A 19,101-nucleotide genomic window follows, 5' to 3' on the forward strand; every position below is an offset into this window, starting at 1 on the left:
TTTGGTTGTATCATAGTGTCTATAGATGTAAACTGGTTTGGTTGTATCATGGTGTCTATAGATGTAAACTGGTTTGGTTGTATCATGGTGTCTATAGATGTAAACTGGTTTGGTTGTATCATGGTGTCTATAGATGTAAACTGGTTTGGTTGTATCATAGTGTCTATAGATGTAAACTGGTTTGGTTGTATCATGGTGTCTATAGTTGTAAACTGGTTTGGTTGTATCATAGTGTCTATAGATGTAAACTGGTTTGGTTGTATCATGGTGTCTATAGATGTAAACTGGTTTGGTTGTATCATAGTGTCTATAGATGTAAACTGGTTTGGTTGTATCATAGTGTCTATAGATGTAAACTGGTTTGGTTGTATCATAGTGTCTATAGATGTAAACTGGTTTTGGTTGTATCATAGTGTCTATAGATGTAAACTGGTTTGGTTGTATCATAGTGTCTATAGATGTAAACTGGTTTGGTTGTATCATAGTGTCTATAGATGTAAACTGGTTTGGTTGTATCATAGTGTCTATAGATGTAAACTGGTTTGGTTGTATCATAGTGTCTATAGATGTAAACTGGTTTGGTTGTATCATAGTGTCTATAGATGTAAACTGGTTTGGTTGTATCATAGTGTCTATAGATGTAAACTGGTTTGGTTGTATCATAGTGTCTATAGATGTAAACTGGTTTGGTTGTATCATGGTGTCTATAGATGTAAACTGGTTTGGTTGTATCATGGTGTCTATAGATGTAAACTGGTTTGTTGTATCATAGTGTCTATAGATGTAAACTGGTTTGGTTGTATCATAGTGTCTATAGATGTAAACTGGTTTGGTTGTATCATGGTGTCTATAGATGTAAACTGGTTTGGTTGTATCATGGTGTCTATAGATGTAAACTGGTTTGGTTGTATCATAGTGTCTATAGATGTAAACTGGTTTGGTTGTATCATGGTGTCTATAGATGTAAACTGGTTTGGTTGTATCATGGTGTCTATAGATGTAAACTGGTTTGGTTGTATCATAGTGTCTATAGATGTAAACTGGTTTGGTTGTATCATAGTGTCTATAGATGTAAACTGGTTTGGTTGTATCATAGTGTCTATAGATGTAAACTGGTTTGGTTGTATCATAGTGTCTATAGATGTAAACTGGTTTGGTTGTATCATAGTGTCTATAGATGTAAACTGGTTTGGTTGTATCATAGTGTCTATAGCTGTAAGCTGGTTTGGTTGTATCATAGTGTCTATAGCTGTAAACTGGTTTGGTTGTATCATAGTGTCTATAGATGTAAACTGGTTTGGTTGTATCAAAAATAGCCGATCTACAAGCCCACAACGCCTCGCAGTGCGACGCGTTGTGAGCTTGTAGATCGGCTATTTTTTGGCTAAAGTTCTCCTCAGAAAAGGGATGCTAGGTTTCGAGTGGTTACGGTAAAAAGAAAAATCATATCACATAAAGATTTGGCGGACCCCCTGTAGTAACTCTGAGGACCCCCTAGGGGGTCCCGGACCCCCTGTTGAAGACCCCCTGCTGTAAACTGAAGAAAAAAAGGGCACTTCTGGTCAAGAGGGCAAAGGGCAGGTGCTCTAGCACCACCTAGAGTCTATCTGTGCACGTCCCTGATGCAACATGTATTTCATTGTTTTAAAGGTTTCATGACATTTAGTTTTAAAACACATTCAAAGTATTTCTCGTGGTCTTTCAAACGTGTACGAAAAGTTTTAACTGAAAAGTCCACTCCAGTGATCCATGGCAGGATTCCCTCCCCCTGGACTGTGACATAAAAAGTCCACAGGCCAATCCCAGATTACTTTTCAGCCTAATTTTTCGGGAAAACCCCCAGACCACAGAAAATCCACTGAATGTTCAAATTTTAGTTTTTTGGGGCGATGTAACCGCCCCCTATAAGTGAGTTTTGGACACTGACCAATCCTGCACCGTGATTGGCCAATAGTCTACAACGCAGTCTACACGTCTAACCCTTCCATTGTTAATGCAAATCTATACTTTTGCAAAGTCAGCCAATCACATTACAGCTGGTGTCATCACCACTAGCTGTAATGTGATTGGCTGACTTTGCAAATTCAGGACTGTGATTGGCTAGCGAAACACATGACACACGTGCAGCCCTATGAATAGCAGTATGGACTTTAAAAAAAGTAATTTATCCTTTTTTTAAAGTGAGTCATGATGTGATGACCACACACCGCCCACTTCACACTGGGTGTGATTTTTTCATAACAACTTACGTTGGGTGCCAGCATTCTCCCCATTGACTGCGCTTTACTGTTTAAAGCTCTAGAATCCACGACGAGCAAATCCATGTAAAAAAAAAGCATCCATTCATTATATAGAGGTCTCGTACAATCGGGGGGAAAACATTTAAAACATTCGGAAAACCGTTCCATAGTTGCAGCCAGTTGAAAATAGTCAAAAATAGTCAAAAATACATTGTAAAAAAAAAAAAGTACACAGGAGCCGAGATACAGGCTTTTGAAGTCATAAGTTAACCAGGAAGTGGATGGGAGTCTAAATCTTAGAAAAATGATATCTCCTGTTGCTATGGAGGAAAAAAGAAAAAAGAAAAGGAAAAAAAAATGTGTTTAAAAAAAAAAAAAAAATTAAACAGTATATATACGGTTTTGGCACCCAATGTGTTAATAAAGGCGCTTTTAAAGCTCTCTCTTCCTCTCTCTCTCTCTCTCAGTGTTGAACGGTGTGGGGGCGGGGCAGGTGGAGCCTAATTTCACTACATCTCCCATGATTCAGAGCGGTTCTTCCGGAGTCCCGCCTCTTCCTGACAGCAACAACAGGTAAATAATAAGGCTTTTATCTCTTTCTTATTATGCACTGTTTGCAGTGGTGGAAAGTAACTAAGTACATTTACTTAAGTACTATACTTAAGTAACATTTTGAGGTATTTGTACTTTACTTGAGTATTTCCAATTTCCAGTACTTTTACTTCTACTCCACTACATCTCAGAGGCAAATATTGTACTTTTACTCCACTACAATTATTTGACAACTTTAGTTACTAGTTACTTTTCAGATGTAAATTATTACATTATAAAACATACATTAACCACTTTAGCCTTATTTTATACCTAGGCTATTTGAAAATATTTAGTACTTTTACTTTTGGTACTTTAAGTACATTTTGATGCCAATACTTTTGTACTTTTACTCAAGTAATTTTTTAATTCTGGACTTTTACTTGTAACTGAGTATTTTTATATTGCAGTATTGGTATTTTTACTTAAGTAAAGAATTTGAGTACTTTTTCCACCACTGACTGTTTGACACATTGTTGTGAGCTTGTAGATCGTTTTATCTTTATTATGTTCTATTTGACACATTGTTGTGAGCTTGTAGATCGTTGTATCTTTATTATGTTCTATTTGACACATTGTTGTGAGCTTGTAGATCGTTGTATCTTTATTATGTTCTATTTGACACATTGTTGTGAGCTTGTAGATCGTTGTATCTTTATTATGTTCTATTTGACACATTGTTGTGAGCTTGTAGATCGTTTTATCTTTCTTATGCTCTATTTGACACATTGTTGTGAGCTTGTAGATCGTTTTATCTTTCTTATGCTCTATTTGACACATTGTTGTGAGCTTGTAGATCGTTGTATCTATATTATGTTCTATTTGACACATTGTTGTGAGCTTGTAGATCGTTTTATCTTAATGCACTATTTGACACATTGTTGTGAGCTTGTAGATCGTTTTATCTTAATGCACTATTTGACACATTGTTGTGAGCTTGTAGATTATAGATAGTTGATTACTTTTGACCAGTGGTGTAAAGTAACTAAGTAGATGTACTCAAGTACTGTACTTAACTCATTCAGTGCCAGGCTTTTTCAAGCTTGTTGATCCCTGTGCCAAGGAATAGGCTATTATTTTACCTTTTTCAATTGGTCACAGAGTGTCTGTCTTCAGTGTGATTGGTCCCCTGATGGTTGCTAATCGCCGAGTCACTTCAGGTGTGGTTTTCACAAACGTCAACGAGGTCATTGTGACCTCGTTGACGTTTGTTTTTCGATGTTTGAAAGTGGCCTAATGTCTCACTCAGAAATACAGGGTTTACAATGGTAGGAAAAATGAGATTTTTTTTTTCTTTTTTAACATTGAAGTGGATGGAGCGTTAAGTTTTTGAAAATCGTTTTCTCCTAGTTCCTTTGAGATTAAAAAATAAATAAAAATACCCCAAAAATACCCCCAAAAAAGTGAAAATGAATGTCATAGGAACCTTTAACCCATTGAGACCTGAAGCCGATTCTACACGTCTCCTAAATCTCAACAGTTTTCTGAAAAACGTAACGTTTCTATATCAGTGGTGCTCAATCTTTTTCATGTCAAGGACCCCCAAAATGATATGTATTTGGCCGCGGACCCCCATCAAAATATGTTGTTCCAGGACCCCCAGAAGCAAAGATTTGAGTTACAAATGTTCGCTTTAAATATATATATACTCAAAGATTTGCACATATTTTCACGATTTTTCAAAAATAGCAGATCTACAAGCTCGTAGCGCGGCACTCGGTGCCGCGCTACGAGCTTGTAGATCTGCTATTTTTGAATAGCCCAAAAGTATAAAATAATGCTTTTTTAGCTCAAATCTAAAAAATGACACAGTTCCAGGTCTTAATGGAACTTAATGAAAAAAAAAAAAACTTAAAAAAAAAAGGAAAAAATGGAAAAAATGGGGGGAAAAAATGAAAAAAAATGGAAAAAGAAATTGGAAAAAATGGGGGAAAAAATGAAAAAAAAAAAAAAAAAAAAAAAATGAAAGAATGGGGGGGAAAAAAGAAGAAGAAGAAAAAAAAAAAAAACTTAATAAAAAAAAAAAAAAATGGAACTTAATGGAAAAAAAATGACACAGTTCCAGGTCTTAATGAGTTAATAAACACATGTTTATAAACAAAACAAAATGCACTTTTTTAACAGGAAGTTGACCCAGATGGGAGGGGATGTGATTGGTCCGTGGGGACCGGCGGGCTCCTCCCCCTCCTCAGCCAGTCCAGCAGCAGAACAGGAAGTGATGTCACAGGCCAGAGGAGCACGCTGAAGTGGGAGAAGGAGGAGCTGCTGGGAGAGACGGCCACCGTGGCCCCGGTTCTGTTCGCTAACGTCAACTACCCTGATTTAAGACTACAATACCCAGGTACCCTGATTTAAGACTACAATACCCAGGTACCCTGATTTAAGACTACAATACCCAGGTACCCTGATTTAAGACTACAATACCCAGGTACCCTGATTTAAGACTACAATACCCAGGTACCCTGTTTTAGAACTACAATACCTCTGATTTAAAACTACAATACCCAGGTACCCTGATTTAAGACTACAATACCCAGGTACCCTGTGTTAGAACTACAATACCCTGATTTAAGACTACAATACCCAGGTACCCTGATTTAAGACTACAATACCCAGGTACCCTGATTTAAGACTACAATACCCAGGTACCCTGTTTTAGCGTTAAAAAGCGTTAAAGCTTTTTTTTTTTAGTTTTTTTTTTAGTAGTTTTTTTTTTTGTAGTGTTTTTTTTTTCAGTATTTTTTATTTTTTTTTGTTCTTTTTTTTTTTTTTTAGTTTTTTTTTTTTTTTGTAGTTTTTTTTTGTTGTAGTTTTTTAGCGTTAAAAACCCTGTTTTAGCGTTAAAAAAAACAACGTTTTTTTCAGGGTAGTTACCCTGATTTAAAACTACAATACCCAGGTACCCTGTTATAGAACTACAATACCTGATTTAAAACTACAATACCAGGTACCCTGTTTTAGAACTACAAGACCTGATTTAAAACTACAATACCCAGGTGTGCTTGATTTGAAACTACAGTATCCAGGCACACCAAACAGACACAATGGTGTTCATTCATTTAGAAAGTAAAGTAATCAAGTACATTTATTGTGTGTGTGTGTGTGTGTGTGTGTGTGTGTGTGTGTGTGTGTGTGTGTGTGTGTGTGTGTGTGTGTGTGTGCGCGTGTGTGTGTGTAGAGTGGTCCAACAGGGTTGAAGCAGATCGCTAAGCTGTGGAGGAAAGCCAACTCTCAGGACAGAGCTCCATATGTGGTGAGTTTATAGATCTACATCTATGTGTTCCATGTTTATAGATCTACATCTATGTGTTCCATGTTTATAGATCTACATCTATGTGTTCCATGTTTATAGATCTACAACATGTGTTCCATTCCACATTTCGCGGTTTTAGCGGCAAAAAGAATGTTCAAACGCGCGCGTGCTGAATTCGGGCGCGCGCTTTTGAACATTCGATATTTGAACATTCGGTTTTGCGCTTTTTGCGGTTTTGGGCGAAATATTCACGTTTTTTGCGGTTTTGGGTGAAAATTTCGTGTTTTTTTGCAGTTTTGGGCGAAAATTTCGCGGTTTTAGCGGCAAAAAGAATGTGCACGCGCGCGTTTGAACATTCTTTTTGCGGTTTTGGGCGGGTTTTGGGCGAAAATTTCGCACTTTTTGCGGTTTTGGGCGAAACATTCGCGTTTTTTGTGGTTTTGGGCGAAAATTTCGTGGTTTTAGCGGCAAAAAGAATGATCTACAACATGTGTTCCATGTTTATAGATCTACAACATGTGTTCCATATGTATAGATCTGTTATAGACGTATACACATGCTGCTCATGAGAGGGTCCAGGCCAGGTTAGAAGGTAAAGCAAGAGGTTTGGACTCTTTACTCCTTCACTTGGAGAGGAGCCAGCTAAGATGGTTCAGGCATCTAGTACGGACGTCTCCTGAACATTTCCCTGTAGGGAGGTCCTCACCGCACCTCCCACTGGGAGGAGTTTAAACCAGTGTTTCTGTGTCTGTTTAAACTAGTTTAATCTAGTTTAACCTAGTTTAAACTAGTTTAATCCAGTGTTTTTGTGTCTGTTTAATCTAGTTTAAACTAATTTAAACTAGTTTAAACCAGTGTTTTTGTGTCTGTTTAATCTAGTTTAATCTAGTTTAACCTAGTGTAAACTAATTTAAACTTGTTTAATCCAATGTTTTTCTGTCTGTTTAATCTAGTTTAAACTAATTTAAACTAGTCTAAACTAGTTTAAACCAGTGTTGTTCTGTCTGTTTAACCTAATTTAAACTAGTTTAATCTAGTTTAATCTAGTTTAAACTAGTTTAAACTAGTTTAAACTAGTTTAAACCAGTGTTGTTCTGTCTGTTTAACCTAATTTAAACTAATTTAAACTAGTTTAATCTAGTTTAATCTAGTTTAAACTAGTTTAAACTAGTTTAAACCAGTGTTTTTCTGTCTGTTTAATCTAGTTTAATCTAGTTTAAACTAGTTTAATCTAGTTTAATCTAGTTTAAACTAGTTTAAACCAGTGTTTTTCTGTCTCCAGGTCAAAGCCAGGGATAACCGGGCGGCACAGCGAATGAGCAAGGTGCAGGTCTCCAGTGACTCGCTGAAAATGAACCAATCGCAGGAGCCGCTGCCCGGCCACGCCCCTTACGACCCCGTTTCCATGGAGACGGACAGCGCGTTCAAGCCGAGGGAGTCTGAACAGGAACAGGAGTGGAAATACAGACAGGTAGACAGACAGACTGACAGTGGTGTTAAGTAACTAAGTACATTTACTCAAGGACTGTGCTTAAGTAAAATGTTGAGGTACTTTTACTTTACTTGAGTATTTACATTTGTCAATGTTTCATACTTGTCAGACCGCCGTTGACCTTTCACCTCTACAGATAACCTGCTCTTTACCTGTCTGTCTGTCTGTCTGTCTGTCTGTCTGTCTGTCTGTCTGTCTGTCTGTCTGTCTGTCTGTCTGACTGACTGACTGACTGACTGACTGACTGACTCAGTGGTTCTCAAACTTTTTCATGTCAAGGACCCCCGAATTGACACTTATTAGCCCGCGGACCCCCATTAGAAAAGATAAGCCAGGGACCCCCAATAAGAGAAGATTTATATGGCTTTCTAGCAGTGATTCTCAACCATTTTAATGTAAGGACCCCCCAGTTTGACATGTATTAGGCTATACGGACCCCCATTTAATGGCATTTATACCTCTGGGACCTGAATTTATATTATAAAATCAATGTTAATTTAACTCTGAGAGTGTACAAATGGAACCAAATGGACCCGTTAGGGTCCATTTGGTTCCATTTGGACACTCTCAGAGTTACAGACCCATAAGGGTCCATTTGTTCCAATCCATCATTTAGCTGGGGACCCCCCGGAACCGCCTCAAGTACCCCTGGGGGTCCCCGGACCCCACTTTGAGAACCAATGGTGTAGGGCAGAGGCGTCTAATCTCTGAGTCAGGGTAACCGCATACCCTCGGATTAAAAACCCTTTCTTAATTCCATTTAACTCATTGAGTGCCACAATCCGTCAAATCCGTCACGTGGCCTGACGCCCAGAGCGCCACGATCCGTCAAATCCGTCATAAAAAAAATTTCAAAAAAAAAAAAAAAATTCAAAATAAAAGTTTTTTTTTTTTTTTTTTTTTTTTGGGGAAAAACATGTTCAGAACCCAAGATATGATGATTTGAAGATTTGCTGCTCCATCCACTCCTTGTTTAACCTATAACTTAAAAAGGCTGTATCTCGCTTCCTAAGCACTTTTTTTTTACAATGAATTTTGGCTGTGGCACTCAGAACCAAAATTCCATTAACATGAATAAATAAGTTTGGCACTGAATGAGTTAAGGACGTGTTTTCACTATAATTCATAACTATAAGTTTTGGGCCACGACGGAGGCGCGCCGACTCAGCAGACCTTGAGGCTGAGGAAGACGCGCCCGAGCGCCTCCTCCAGGCGCGAGTGTGCCCGCGTCGACCAGCCGATGGTCCGCTGAGTCGAATCAGCGCCGTCCGAGTTATATACCGATAGGGACAGAATCGTAAATACTTTTTGGTGCGGACTGCGTTTGCTCCACTGACTGCGTTTGTCCCAACTGCCACTCAAAGTGACTACTGGCCAACTGCCTGGATGAGGCAGACTTATTTTTTTTTAAAGCTTTGTGCTTTCTATTAGACTGTGCAGGGCAGAGGCGTCTAATCTCTGAGTCAGGGTAACCGCATACCCTCGGATTAAAACTATTTCTTAATTCCATTTAACCCTTTAAGCCCTGGAACGCATCTGTGTCACTTTTTGATTTGAGCTAAAAAGCATTCTTTTATACTTTGGGCTATTCAAAAATAGCAGATATACAAGCTCATAGCGCGGCACCGAGTGCCGCGCTATGAGCTTGTATATCTGCTATTTTTGAAAAATCGTAATTTTTTTGCAAATCTTGAGATTTGAGTTACAAAAGCGCACATTTGTAACTCAAATCTTTGTTTCTGGGGGATTTAACAGTTTGTTTTTAAAAACGTATGTCGCCATAATATCAGTGGTTCTTTTTTTCCATATTAAAGACCCCCAAAATGACATGTATTTAGCCACGGACCCCCATTTAAAAATATATGTTCCAGGGACCACCAGAAGCAAAGATTCGAGTTAAAATTTTTCGCTTTGAAACAATATATATTAAAAGATTTGCACGCATTTTCACGATTTTTCAAAAATAGCAGATCTACAAGCTGCTATTTTTGAATAGCCAAAGTGTAAAATAATGCTTTTTTAGCTCAAATCAAAAAGTGACACAGATGCTTCTTCAGGGCTTAAAGGGTTAAAGATGTGTTTACACTATATTTCATAACTAAGGGGTGGATGCTAAAAAGATACAGTCTTGGAACCCAGTTATCATAAACCCACAGTTCTGATGTTCACACATTCCAATTTGGAAGACAATTAGCCCCCTGTTGATTGGTCCAAATGTTGATGGCTCTTGGTATCAACGTGCCTTCATTGATATTCTCATTAACTCAACAATAATAATAATAATAATAATAATAATAATAAACTTTATTTATATAGCACCTTTCATGACATAAATGCAGCTCAAAGTGCTTTACAGAAAACGAAAGAAAAAATGAAAAGAAAACACAGGGTAAAAGCAAAAAACATTAGAGCAATGGCAATAATAGAGCAAAAGGCAAAAAGGGCAATGGCAAGAAGTAATGGTTACAAATAAGAGGCAGCGGGTCAAGCAAAACAATTAAAACAATAGAGCAGTGGCAAAGTACAGTGGCAAGAGATAAAAGCTTAAAGATAAAAGGCAGTGGGTCAGGCAGCGATAAAGACAGAAACAACAGCACAGAGATTCAGAAGAAGCAGAATCAACTAAAAGCAAGAGTGAATAAATGAGTCTTGAGCTGTGCTTTAAAACTGTCTACAGAGGGTGCCTGTCTTAGGTGCAGAGGAAGCTTATTCCAGGCCGTCGGCCCGTAGAAGCAGAAACAATGAGATCTCCCACTCAACTCTGTGGTTGATGTTGACACTTATTACCCCCGCGGACCCCCATTTGAAAAGATAAGCCAGGGACCCCCATAAGACAAGGTTTATACGGCTCTCTAGCAGTGATTCTCGACCATTTTAATTTCAAGGGCCCCCCAGATTGACATGCATTAGAGGCTACCGGACCCCCATTTAATGGCATTTATACCTCTGGGACCCCAATTTATATTATAAAATCAATGTTCATGTAACTCTGAGAGTGTCCAAATGGAACCAAATGGACCCGTTAGGGTCCATTTGGTTCCATTTGTACACTCTCAGAGTTACAGACCCGTTAGGGTTAATTTGGTTCCTATCCATCATTTAGCTGGGGACCCCCTGGAACCCCCTCAGGGACCCCTGGGGGTCCCCCGGACCCCACTTTGAGAACCAACGGTCTGACTGACTGACTGACTGACTGTCTGTCTGTCTGACTGTCTGTCTGTCTGACTGTCTGTCTGTCTGTCTGCCTGTCTGTCTGTCTGTCTGTCTGTCTGACTGTCTGCCTGTCTGTCTGTCTGTCTGTCTGTCTGTCTGTCTGTCTGTCTGTCTGTCTGTCGTGTTAATCTTCATCAGTTAGAACCAGGGCGGGAAATCAACTCATCTCAGAGCCAAACCAATTAAAGGGGAATACCACTCATTTTCAACATTGAACTATGTCTTTAATTTAATTTGAGTTGCACCGAGGTGTTAATCTCCCGCCCTGCCCTAGCAAACCATTGGTAACCATAGTAACCTAGTAGGATATGCATGCTAGGGGGATGAATAACGGATGGACGGATGGTAATGTCATTGACTGCCCAGCAGAGGGCCGTGGTATCGTGATGAATGATGTGCATGCGTTTGTTAAAGGACGACTTCACCACTTTTCAACATATCTTCGTATAACAGGTCCTGACTAATGCTCATGATAAAATGATACCGTTTTTGTTCTACTCGGTCTGTGTCTCATAGGAGGGCTGTGGACAGTCCAGAAACCCGTCTACCAGTGACATCATCGTTAGGCAGGATTTCTTTTTTCTTCCAAAAAGATTAAAAAAAATTGTATTCAGATTTGTATTAACACATTGACTGCCTAGATCGAGTTAACTCGATTATAGCAAAAAAAATATATATATATATATTATTTTATTTTTTTTACTTTTTTTGTTTTTTATTTGACCCAAAGACAAAGGATATATGAATTTTTGAAGATCTTTACTCTCATCCACTTCCTTGTTAACTTAAAACTTTAACATTTTGTATCTCGGCTCCTGAGTACTTTTTTTTTTTTTCATTGAAAAATCTCTGGCATGAATAACAATAGGCAGTGAAAATAATAATAATAATAATAATTAAGGCAGTCAATGTGTTAAGGCGAGAACAATGGGATCTATTATTGCATTGCAACTTTCCAGGAATACAAACGCCTGCAGTTTCTATCAGCTTGGATTCCCCATCGATGATGTCACTGGTAGACGGGTTTCTGAACCGTCCACAGCCCTCCCTCTGAGACACAGACCATTTCATCATGAGCATCAGTGAGGACCAATTACACAAAGACATGTTGAAAAGTGGCGAAGTCGTCCTTTAAAACTGTGTTAAAGAGGAAGAGCCTAATTAATGATATGCATGAATGCGTTTTGTTCAAAACTGTTAATTAATGTGTTAATTGTCGTTGAAAAAGGTTAATGAGGTTAATGAGGCGCCTCTGAGGTCCGAAGCTCAGAAGAGGCAGGAAAGACCCCTCCCCCCCCAGGGAAGGCCCCTCCCCCCTCAAAGCAAAGCCCTAGGACTAAGGTCACCAGATAAAGAATGTCCCTGGCAGGCTTCTGTAGACGGAGCTGGAAGACTGGCTCTGGTAAGAGAGGGAATCCCCCTGTTTCTATGGGATTCCTCCTTTTCTCTCTGTGTGTGTTAGCCGTTAGCTTAGCATCAGACCCTATACACTCTCTGTTTGTGTGTTAGCCCGTTAGCTTAGCACCCTGCTGTTAGCAGAGTGTTGTACCTGTTCTAGTTGTTTCTGTCTAGGTTGTTTCTGTCGAATAATTTCGCGTTTTTTTGCGGTTTTAGGCGAAAATTTCGCGTTTTTTGCGGTTTTGGGCGAACATTTTGCGGTTTTAGTGGCAATTTTTTTGCGGTTTTGGGCGGAAATTTAGCGTTTTTTGCGGTTTTGGGCGAAACTTTAGCGTTTTTTGCGGTTTTGGGCGAACATTTCGTGTTTTTTGTGGTTTTGGGCGAAACGTTGTCGTTTTTTGCGGTTTTGGGTGAGAATTTCGCGTTTTTTGCGGTTTTGGGCGAAAATTTTGTGTTTCTTGCGGTTTTGGGCAAAACTTTCGCGCTCTTTGCGGTTTTGGGCGAAACATTAGCGTTTTTTGCGGTTTAGGGTGAAAGTGTCACCAGATAAAGAATGTCCCTGGCAGGCTTCTGTAGACGGAGCTGGAAGACTGGCTCTGGTAAGAGGGAATCCACCTGTTTCTATGGGATTCCTCCTTTTCCTCTGTGTGTGTGTTAGCTTAGCCGTTAGCATCAGAGGGATTCCTCTCTCTTTCTCTGTTTGTGTGTGTGTGTTAGCCGTTAGCTTAGCATCAGAGGGATTCCTCTTTTTTCTCTCTCTGTTTGTGTGTTAGCTGGCTGCTTATCTCTCTGCCTGGCAACACCAGGTTGCCAGGTTTCGGAGAGAAACGAGCGACGAGCGTCAGCTCGTTCCGTTATTAGCCGTTAGCTTGTCGGGACTTTCAGCGCCCTGTCACAGGGGCTCCACAATGAGTGCTAGGAGGAAAAAAAACAGACTTTGCATTTTGTTAAAATAGGCGAATTTGGGCTATGCTCTACGCGCCTCGTATTATGCCAACGGTGGGGGTCGACAGGGGGGTCTGTGGAGTAACTCAATGGGCATTTCTACGTTGGTGAGTGATTTGCCACGTATCAAAGATAACACTAAAAATGGACGGATGTCTCCTTTAAGGATTAATCTAAAAATCAGTTTTGTGAGGTCTGTAAGCTTTGTTGTTCTAGAATAGCAGGAAGTGAAGTGAACCCCCTTGCATGTTTAATGTAGAAGCTTTCATTCATCACATTAAACTCACTCACTGACAGACAGACAGAACATTAAAGCTTCACTCTGTCATATAAAGCCTAATTAAAACCCTTTAAGCCCTGAAGAAGCATCTGTGTCACTTTTTGATTTGAGCTAAAAAGCATTTTTTTTGTCTATTCAAAAAATAGCAGATCTACAAGCTCGTAGCGCGGCACCGAGTGCCGCGCTACGAGCTTGTAGATCTGCTATTTTTGAAAAAAAATATTTTTGAAAAAAATTGAAATATTTTTGAAAAAAAATGAAATATTTTTGAAAAAAAATGAAATATTTTTGGAAAAAAATGAAATATTTTTGAAAAAAATGAAATATTTTTGAAAAAAAATGAAATATTTTTGAAAAAAATAGAAATATTTTTGGAAAAAAATGAAATATTTTTGGAAAAAAATGAAATATTTTTGGAAAAAAAATGAAAAAAATTGAAAAAATGAAAAAACAGCCCAAAGTGTAAAATAACTCTTTTTTTTTAGCTCAAATCAAAAAGTGACAGAGATGCTTCTTCAGGGCTTAAAGGGCTATAACTTAAAACCTCATGAATTAAAAGCCATTAAACACGTCGTTTCTTCTTCCTTCAGATCCAGCGCCAGCAGAGCAAACAGCAGGCTAAGATGGAGGCGTGTCAGAAGCTGGAGCAGGTGAAGAGCGAACAGCTGCAACTGCAGCAGCAACAACAACGACAACAACAGCACACGTTGCTAGGCAGCCATCCCCTAATAGGGGGAGGCGGCGTTTCCCCCGAGATGGGTAGCCAGAGCCCCGCCCCCCACCTTGGGGTGGGCGGAGCTTCCCCTCTCCACCAGGCCTCCAGGCCACACCCACCACACCACCCAGGGCATCCGCCGGCCTCCTCGTCGGGATTGGCCGCGGACGACGTCTTCCTCCGGCCGCAAGCCCCGCCTCCCTCCTCCGGGTTCTCCCCCCTCCACCACGCCCACTCGCCCTCCCCTCAGATGTTCTCCCCGCCCTCGTCCCGCCCCTCCTCGCCGTGGGACCGCCCCCCCGCCACCACGCCCCCCCAGCAGCAACGACACAACTCCTTGAGCGCCTCGCCGACGGCCCACGATGCACTGGGGCCTCCGTCCCCCGTCGACCCCCCTAGACCTGTGATGTCACAGCAGCATCAGGGTGAGTTACAGCTTTAATATAGAATAAACTGATCTACCTTAACCCCTAACCCTTTAATATAGAATAAACTGATCTACCTTAACCCCTACCCTAACCCTTTAATATAGAATAAACTGATCTACCTTAAGCCCTACCCTAACCCTTTAATATAGAATAAACTGATCTACCTTAACCCCTACCCTAACCCTTTAATATAGAATAAACTGATCTACCTTAACCCCTACCCTAACCCTTTAATATAGAATAAACTGATCTACCTTAACCCCTACCCTAACCCTTTAATATAGAATAAACTGATCTACCTTAACCCCTAACCCCCTAACCCTTTAATATAGAATAAACTGATCTACCTTAACCCCTACCCTAACCCTTTAATATAGAATAAACTGATCTACCTTAAGCCCTAACCCCTACCCTTTAATATAGAATAAACTGATCTACCTTAACCCCTAACCCCCTAACCCTTTAATATAGAATAAACTGATCTACCTTAACCCCTAACCCCTACCCTAACCCTTTAATATAGAATAAACTGATCTACCTTAAGCCCTAAGACTAACCCTGTAATATAGAATAAACTGATCTACCTTAAGCCCTAAGACTAACCCTGTAATATAGAATAAACTGATCTACCTTAACCCCTAACCCCTACCCTAACCCTTTAATATAGAATAAACTGATCTACCTTAACCCCTAACCCCCTAACCCTTTAATATAGAATAAACTGATCTACCTTAACCCCTAACCCCCTAACCCTTTAATATAGAATAAACTGATCTACCTTAACCCCTAACCCTTTAATATAGAATAAACTGATCTACCTTAACCCCTACTCTAACCCTTTAATATAGAATAAACTGATCTACCTTAACCCCTAACCCCCTAACCCTTTAATATAGAATAAACTGATCTACCTTAACCCCTAACCCTTTAATATAGAATAAACTGATCTACCTTAACCCCTAACCCTTTAATATAGAATAAACTGATCTACCTTAACCCCTAACCCCCTAACCCTTTAATATAGAATAAACTGATCTACCTTAACCCCTAAGACTAACCCTTTAATATAGAATAAACTGATCTACCTTAACCCTTAACCCCTACCCTAACCCTTTAATATAGAATAAACTGATCTACCTTAACCCCTAACCCCCTAACCCTTTAATATAGAATAAACTGATCTACCTTAACCCCTACCCCTTTAATATAGAATAAACTGATCTACCTTAACCCCTAACCCTTTAATATAGAATAAACTGATCTACCTTAATCCCTAACCCCCTAAACCTTTAATATAGAATAAACTGATCTACCTTAACCCCTAACCCCCTAACCCTTTAATATAGAATAAACTGATCTACCTTAACCCCTAACCCCCTAACCCTTTAATATAGAATAAACTGATCTACCTTAACCCTTAACCCCTACCCTAACCCTTTAATATAGAATAAACTGATCTACCTTAACCCCTAACCCCCTAACCCTTTAATATAGAATAAACTGATCTACCTTAACCCCTACCCCTTTAATATAGAATAAACTGATCTACCTTAACCCCTAACCCTTTAATATAGAATAAACTGATCTACCTTAACCCCTAACCCCCTAACCCTTTAATATAGAATAAACTGATCTACCTTAACCCCTACCCCTTTAATATAGAATAAACTGATCTACCTTAACCCCTAACCCCCTAACCCTTTAATATAGAATAAACTGATCTACCTTAACCCCTAAGACTAACCCTTTAATATAGAATAAACTGATCTACCTTAACCCCTAAGACTAACCCTGTCGCAGCAGCAGGGTGAGTATTGTATAAGGATAAAGATAAGGCACTGTGTTTACAGACTGTTCTAGGATCAGTTCTATAGATAAAGATAAGGTAAAGATAAGATAAGATAAAGATAAATAAAGACCCTGACCTCTTGACCTCTCTGCTCCTTAGGACCCCGGGGGGTGATGAGCCCACCCGACCTCTCGTCCAGACTCTCCGCCCACCACAGGATGATGTCATCAGAGTTCAAGACCCCCATGATGCCCCTCCCCCACCTCCAGCCCCTCCCCCTCCAGGACCCCTCCTCCCCCCACCGGAGCCCCACCCCCTTCACCTCCTCCTCCCGACCCTCCCCCGACCCCTACGGCTCCTCCCCCCGACCTCCCTCCGACCCCTACGGCTCCTCCCCCGCCCGACCTCCCGACCCCTACGGCTCCTCCCCCGCCCGACCCCCCGACCCCTACGGCTCCTCCCCCGCCCGACCTCCCTCCGACCCCTACGGCTCCTCCCCTCGACCCCACTCCGACCCTTCCTACCTGGCGACGCCCCCCCCCGCCGGCGCCCTGCGGTTGGACCAGTTCGTCGGGCCGGTGCAGGCGGCGGCCAATCGGAGGGTTTCTCCCTCCCACCCTCACCCCCCCTCCCCTCTCGACCCCTTTGCCCCGCCCCCCGCGCCGTCGGACCGCTGTTACCCACAATCCCCGGGGAACCAGAGGAGCGGCGAAACCTACCTCCTCCACCAGCAGGGGGCCACGGCGTCGTCACGCCAGCACAAACCCAGGGAGCCTTACTCCATCAGCTCCTCCTCCGGCACTCTCAGGTACTTCATTTGATCTTGTTCCCCCCGAAGGTTCAGGAGGATTTAGGGTGAAACTATGCCTCGCAGTAGAGTCCTGCAACGGGCCGGGTACCCGCGGATACCCGACGGGTACAACGGGTGAACAATTAAGCAATATTACACGAGAGGGTGTGCTTTAATGACGGTAAAGCACACCCTCTCGTGTAATATTGCGATTATACAACAGTTACCAACAAAACACATCCAAATGTATTCATATTGTGGGGCAATTTATAATAAAAATGTTGTGAACTTGTAGATCGGCTATTTTCGCCGTGCTGTTTGTTTTCGTCTGTTTGTTTTCCTACCGTGGGACAGCGTGACATCACAGCAGCTGTGCCATATATGGTCTAATCAGTGCGGAGTGATTTATTAATGTGATTAGGCCCCGTGCTATCAAGCTGGATTGAAGCACGGCTAGATGGCTATTTCAACCAATCAGATTGCTTGGTCGGAACTACCTGTGGTATAATATACCTTTAAAGGTTCACGGGCGGTACTGAATTAAATGTGGGTGGGGAACATTTTATCGTGAAAAAACTGTTTCCGCCCAAACAACGTGGCTCGTCTCAAAGTTAATTTAAAACAGATCTCGTGGCTTCATTGTAACACTAAACCGCTCACAAAGCTAAATAAAGTAAGCAGAGTTAGCTGCTAAGCTAAATTCACTGTTTGACTGAAGCTAAGTTAGCTGCTAAGCTAAATGCACTGTTTGACTGAAGCTAAGTTAGCTGCTAAGCTAAAAGCACTGTTTGACTGAAGCTAAGTTAGTTGCTAAGCTAAATGTACTGTTTGACTGAAGCTAAGTTAGCTGCTAAGCTAAATGTACTGTTTGACTGAAGCTAAGTTAGCTGCTAAGCTAAATGCACTGTTTGACTGAAGCTAAGTTAGCTGCTAAGCTAAAAGCACTGTTTGACTGAAGCTAAGTTAGCTGCTAAGCTAAAAGCACTGTTTGACTGAAGCTAAGTTAGCTTACTAGCTAAACCGCTCACAAAGCTAAATAAAGTCTCTACTCTCTGCTCTACCCTCAGACCTGGGGACGCTTACCCTCCCGCCCCCCCCGGCCCCCCCGGGACCCTCAGACCCGCGGGGGGAGGAGGAGGACCACCACCACCGTCCAGCGGCGGAGGCAGCGGGATCGAACCGCTGACCCAGAGCGTCCACCACCAGGTACACACCCATCGTCTGTTTGACCAATCACGTCTGACCAATCACAATCAGTATATATGTGACCAATCACAATCAGTATCCGTTCGATTTTTAGCGGTGCCAGCCGCTCTACATTTGACTCTGTCCGTGTCAAGGGGCAAGGCTGCGCCGACCTGCAGTGTCAGAAAGAATGTATTTTAACGCAAGTGGATGGGTTTTTGACAAACTTTAGACTAGATTTTCTTACCGTAATAAAAATTGTCATAAATTCTATAGGCTTCCAGTCGCTAGTTTAAAGTCTCCTTTCAATCATCATGATATGCGTTTTGCTAAATTATGGTCCCATTTATTCTAAAATTGACGATAAAGTAGGCTATGCTCCAGGAGGGGCGGGATGATTTGATTGACAACCTACACAACCAATACCATTCATTCCCCGCCCTACTCTTGATTGACAAGCTACCCAACCAATAGCATTTTTGGGGGTTGTTTTCCGGTTCGCTGGTCACGTGTCTGGTCTCAACCAATAGCGTTTGAGTTCCGGCGTGGCCAACTGTATATATATTAACGATGGAGGAATGCATGTTCCTGAACTATCGGCTTCATTTTTGTTCTGTAGAAAGCAGGGGAGTGGCTTTGTCCATTCTTTTTTACAGTCTATGGTCTGTCCGTCCGTCCGTCCGTCCGTCCGTCCGTCCGTCCGTCCGTCCGTCCGTATGTTTGAACACTGCAAAGAAGCAACACATGCGCCACTTCAACACACACACACACACACACACACA

General features: G+C 41.2%; 1 protein-coding gene across 1 annotated transcript in view; it reads left to right on the forward strand.

Moving 5' to 3' along the window:
- The window catches only part of LOC311038684 (histone-lysine N-methyltransferase 2C-like), a gene marked incomplete at its 5' end in the record, with an annotated part of 190,283 nt that overhangs the window by 79,379 nt on the left and 91,803 nt on the right, over positions 1-19,101 (forward strand). The window contains 10 exon segments of the mRNA XM_084048252.1: positions 2,708-2,813; positions 4,956-5,044; positions 5,047-5,172; positions 6,010-6,026; positions 6,028-6,084; positions 7,367-7,555; positions 12,018-12,191; positions 14,003-14,552; positions 16,504-17,152; positions 18,202-18,340. Of these exon segments, the coding sequence (XP_083904378.1) occupies positions 2,708-2,813; positions 4,956-5,044; positions 5,047-5,172; positions 6,010-6,026; positions 6,028-6,084; positions 7,367-7,555; positions 12,018-12,191; positions 14,003-14,552; positions 16,504-17,152; positions 18,202-18,340 (2,096 nt within the window).

The sequence above is a fragment of the Gymnoscopelus microlampas genome (assembly GCF_963454915.1).
Source record: "Gymnoscopelus microlampas genome assembly, chromosome: 22".
Classification (NCBI taxonomy): domain Eukaryota; kingdom Metazoa; phylum Chordata; class Actinopteri; order Myctophiformes; family Myctophidae; genus Gymnoscopelus; species Gymnoscopelus microlampas.